This window comes from Galeopterus variegatus, unplaced genomic scaffold (assembly GCF_000696425.1).
Source record: "Galeopterus variegatus unplaced genomic scaffold, G_variegatus-3.0.2 Scaffold3624, whole genome shotgun sequence".
Lineage (NCBI taxonomy): Eukaryota > Metazoa > Chordata > Mammalia > Dermoptera > Cynocephalidae > Galeopterus > Galeopterus variegatus.
Window position 1 is genome coordinate 135,025 of NW_007729735.1, and position 5,354 is coordinate 140,378.

At 36.9% G+C, this 5,354-nt stretch overlaps 1 protein-coding gene across 3 annotated transcripts in view; it reads right to left on the minus strand.

Moving 5' to 3' along the window:
* The window catches only part of PSIP1 (PC4 and SFRS1 interacting protein 1), a 34,738-nt gene extending 29,482 nt beyond the window's left edge, over window positions 1–5,256 (minus strand). For all 3 annotated transcript variants that reach the window (XM_008585587.1, XM_008585586.1, XM_008585588.1), the window contains exons 1-2: window positions 5,053–5,256; window positions 1,666–1,742 (exon numbers count right to left, since the gene is read on the minus strand). In XM_008585587.1, the coding sequence (XP_008583809.1) occupies window positions 1,666–1,742; window positions 5,053–5,124 (149 nt within the window). In that variant the 5' untranslated portion in view covers window positions 5,125–5,256. The remainder of the gene's footprint in view (window positions 1–1,665; window positions 1,743–5,052) is intronic.
* Between the last annotated feature and the right edge of the window lie 98 nt (window positions 5,257–5,354).

The window sequence follows — 5,354 nt, forward strand, 5'->3', positions numbered from 1 at the left end:
GCGGCGCACTGTAGCAGTGCGCCACCGGGCCGGCCCCAAGGCATTCCATTTTAAAATAACATACCAAATGTGTAATATGGGAGGGGAAAAAAAAGGCAGAACATAATTAAATATGACAGCAAATGCTAAAAAAGTACACAGACAAGTCTGAAAGAAAATACATCAAAACATTAACACATTTAGAGGTTAATTCTAAAAAATAGGAGTAAAATTATTTGTTTCCTTTACAGAGAACTTTCTTTTTATATTGTTTGCTTTAAAAATTTTTAACAATGAAAAGATACACTAATTCACGGTAAGATATCTACCAAATTCCAGAGCTGAAAGGAAATTTAGGGATCACCACAACTCTCATTTTAAAGATTAGAAAATTGAAGGCCAGAAGGATTAACTTACTCAGGCAAGGTCATCAAGCTATTAAACACCAGAGCCTCAACTCTGTACAATATTCCTTGAAAAGGTCTCAGGGTTTCCTTTAAAAACTGTAATAGTCTTTGAAACATCTCCTAATCAAATATTGATGCTATATCCCCATACAAATGAACTCAGACCTCAAATACCAATGTCAGAGCTCATAACTATCAAGGCTAGTATAAAACATCCTAAGAAATTAGCAAGTCATTAACTGAATACAGTACCTATTTTATAATTCTGAAGCAACCTAAATCCTACCAGTGTGTTTCTTACACGGCACTTTCCTTGAGGCACTAAGTTTATATGTGTGTGTATATCTCAATTTTCTTAAGAATGTTAAGCACACAGAAAAGCAGTTATTTCTGAGTTCATTTTGTGAACACAATGCATATACCCGTAAGAACACACATATCTCTCACAAAAGTTCAGTTCCCACACACCTAGAACTCTTCCTTTAAAGCAAACCCAAGTGTAGGTTATATAGTAGCTAAGCAACATTAAACCAAATGCTGCCATAGTAGTCACTCTTAGGAATTACCTAATTCTAATTAGAATATCAATTGTTTTGTTTCTCATCCCAGGTAAACAAGCCTACTCTACCAAAATTACTGCAGATTCTAAACTTCAAGCCCCAAGTCAGGTAATAAACTATAAGTATGTAGAAATATTATTTTCAGAAATGGGACAGCCTCCAGAGTAATCCCATATACTTAGAACAGTTCAAAATTAAGTTGAAATTTTTGAAAAATTAATTTGCTTCACCAAATCAGTTCTCTGCCCACATATCCACCAGGGGCAGCAGAGCAGTCAGAGTGGCTCCTAAGGACACATACAGAGGGAACTACCCGGGTTTCCTCTTCTCACCTCTCCCACAATATACAGTTTGTATGACTAATATCACAAAGCCTAAAACAGGTTGCCAGACAGTCATTATAAAAAACACTTATTTTACTGAATAGGAATATCTGATGCCTTGTTAAAACTTTCCTTACATACTTTCATCCATTGGTCATTCTTCTGACTGCTGAGAGAAATCATACCTTTTTTGATTAAGTAAACATCTATTCTAATAAAAACTAAACCTACAATATCTTTAGTAATAAAAAGAGGAAACCTGAAGACTTTTTCCAAAGTTCAAAATGATTTTAAAATTTTCTATTACTTTACTATTTCCTCCTTGAATTAATCTCTACTTGTTTTTTCATTTTATGCCCAGTGACCAGATGTGCGTTTAAAGCTACTAGGACTTACGTCTCATGAGTTCCAAAAAAGAAAATGGGTAGTTTGTTTGTGGGTGGCTTTACAGCTCCATCAGGAACTTCATCTACCTAAAAAAAAAGGTGAGAAAAATTAAAATCTTTTAAATCAGACACACCTCAACACACCTAAAAAAACTGAGAACAAGACATCCAACAAAAGGGATCTGATATAAAATGGACCAGTTCTACAGGCCCATAATCCCATATCCCCAGTTCTGAAACCCAAGAAGCTCTGAAAACCTCAATTTTTTTCAAAACCCATTTGGTGGCAAAATCTCCCTCTTTTTTTTTTTTGGCAGCTGGCTTGTACAGGGATCTGAACCCTTGACCTTGGTGTTATTAGGCCGTGTTCTAACCAACTGAGCTAACTGGCCAGCCCCTGGTGGCAAAATCTTGACCTGACATTGAGACTTATTCGGTCATCTCTTTTAATCACCTAGTGTTTCTACTGTTGTTTCTCTGCAGAAATATTGTGTTAGATTATCATGTGCTATCCCAGACCCTACCAGCAGAAAAATACATGGCATATGTACCATCTTAACTTTCCTAAAATCCTAAAATTCTGAATTCTTAAACATATCTGGCCCTAAGCATTTCAGATAAGGAGTCTGAACTTGTTTCACAGTCCTCAACAGTTCTGCAGGAAGGCCATCCAAATGATACAGTAATGTAAAAGTCAACATTAACAAAAATTTAAAGCAGTATTTCCCAAAGTCTGAAACATATATCATGAAAAGATCTTTCACCTGCATGGCTGAATCACATGACGTTACCTGTTCTCTTTTTAATCCTTTTAATTAAGAAAGTACCAGGTGCCGTTATGTCTAATACATGTGTAAAATTTGTTACTCTCCTTTCTTATCAATAAATGAAAAGCAGACCTTAGGGTTAAAGCCATCAGGCAGCAGTATCTAGCCAAAATTTAATAACATTTCTATTTTAAACTTCATTAATTTTCATAATTTCAAGAACACTTTAAAAAAAAAATCAGTTGACTTTGTCAAGAAAGGAGCTAACTATCAGAAGACCTACTATGATCTGTAAGCATTATGGTGTTGAAGAAAAGACTGTGAGGGTGATTGAACTAGTTATCTGTGGGAACAGTCTGTAGGTTTTAGACACCAATGGAATCACTACAACCCAACACCTTTAGGGACTTTAATTTCCCCACCAATATGATGAAGATTATACTTGTCATTTCAACTTTGTGGGAAGGCCCCAAGAATTGCAAAACTCCTTAAGCCCTTAATATAAGGGCTATTTTCTATCAACTTGGTTCATATTCTTCTTTCTCCTAGCAAAAAAAAAAAAAAAAAGTCTATGCAAATGCCTAGCACAGAGTTTAATAAATGTTATGGAAATTTTTTAAAAGTCAATTTTAAAAATGATCATTACTGGTAAAGGATTACAGGAATGTGCAAGACTTTTTAATTAATGAAGTCTAGGGCAAGTAGACAGAAAATGTCGAAAACCAAAATTAGAACAAGAGATGTCACCTTTACAGATGAAAACTTAAATACATACTCTAAACTTGACAGAAAAGATTTAGAATCTCCAAGACTGAAAAAGACAAAAGAATATAATTCTTGGATAGAGAATATGTCAAAACCAAATTCAGCTGCTTCTAAGAAAAAATGAAGGAGAAGAGTAAAAAGGAAAAATTTCCCATTCTAATCCAAATGAACTTGTTAAATAAAAAGGAAAAGATTCTGGCCCTCCCAAGGCTACTTTATTTTACTTTTAAATAGCACTAACTCTTAGTCACCTAACATATTGAAGGGTGTGGGGAGGATGACTTGGGAGTAGATAATTTTTAAAACATTTCCATTTGGCATTTAACTGCATTGTGGCATGGAAATCTAAATAGAGATGAATCAGATAACCTCGGATTTTATAACAACTCAAAATAAATAAGGATGTCTCAAAAAACATGAAACAGTATCTTGGAGAGGATTTAAACCTGCCCAGTTTCCCTAGGCTCTACTTGAACATGAAATATGGTGTTTCATAAGTGTATGACTATGTACTAAGGACTGTGGGGGTTATAAAGAAATTCAGTTTAAGGCAACTGCCCTCAAGAAACTTACAATATATTTGAAAGTCAAAGCTCACACAAAGTAAGAGTTAAAATAAAAGAACATGACAAACAGAACAGCTTAGAATATGAAACATATATGATTAAGGATTGTTCAAGTAAGACTACTGAAAAAGTAGACTTGATAGGCTAAGGGAAAAAAAGCTTTGGAAGGAAACCCATAAACCTGAGACTGTAAAGGGGTGGACAGGAAAAACCAACCGTCAGTGATCATTTTATGCTTGGAGAACATTCAGCTCCTCAGTCCATGTTATCTAACAGATAGTTTCCCTCATTCCTCTTCCCAGCTGATACAACTAAAACTATAGGATATACTTACTTCTAAGAAATACGAGTACGTTTTCAAAGAATTAGTAGAAAATAAATGATTTGGAAAAATAATTACAACGTTTGGTATCACATGGTTATAGTTGAAAAGACTCTTGAGTTTACCTAATCTGATGGATCTCAACATATTTTAGGTTCTATCTATTACTGTTTTTGAACCTGGGGCCCACTATAAAGTAATAAAAAGACCTCCTTTTCTGAAAATGGAGCTCAGACATTTAGACAGTCTCAATTCCTAAATGTTACAAAACACCCTGGGTCCTTAATCACTTCTCTGTACCACTAGATATGAATCTGGTCCACTCCTTTTGCCTATGGGGAAAAAAAGTAAAACTTCTTCAAGGTCATAAAAGCAAACAACGTGAATAAAAACGTGGAAATAAATTTTCTGGACCTTCCTTAGTGCTAACTTACTGTAAAATTCTCAAGAATATCCAGTCCTGAATCTCTTCATTAAACAAGCAAACACAGGCAGCCCCATCAACTACAAAACATTTCTTTAAAGACCCTGTAAGTCCAGTTTAGTCACATATATCTTTCTCTGACATCCAAGAGTTTGTGTGTAATTTGTATGGATTTCATTGATATTTTGTATTTTATGCAAGATTAAGAATATGTCAACGTTTCACTAACTTTCAAACATAAAATTCATACATGATTATCTCACCTACAATGGAACATGAACTGGCATCGCATTTAAACATTTTCTATGAAGAAAACCTGTCAAAGTCTGTCAAATACAAACCATAGGGAAATACAAAGGCACGAAGAAACACTTGGATTTCTATAATTATATGGGAGATTACCGGGCAAAAAACTAAAACGAAAGGCAAAAAACAAACGAAACGAAAGAAAAGGGAGGGAGAGAAAGGACACAGGAAAAATTAAGAGAAACGGTAGGAAGCAGGCCTCTGGGGAAGGTAGCACCGCTAACCGCGAAGGCTACAAATCACTTACTCGTGCTGGCCAATGAGGGTAACCTTTCATCTTGGCGAAGATGAGGTCCCCAGGTTTGAAGTCGCGAGTCATGTTTCGGGGGTGGGGGGCGAGGCCCAGGAGGAGGTGCGGCTACGCGGGCGGCGAAAGGATGCGGACGGCGGACGGACGGAAACCCACGCTCCCGGGCCGGCGGGCGGGGAGGATGCCTCGGGGCGTCCCGACGCGCCTGCGAGGGACAGCACCGAGCGCGGTTAAAGCGAAGAAACCCGAAGGGAGGGGCCGCTCGGAGAGGGGGAGGGGAGGAGGGCCGGCGGAGGGGG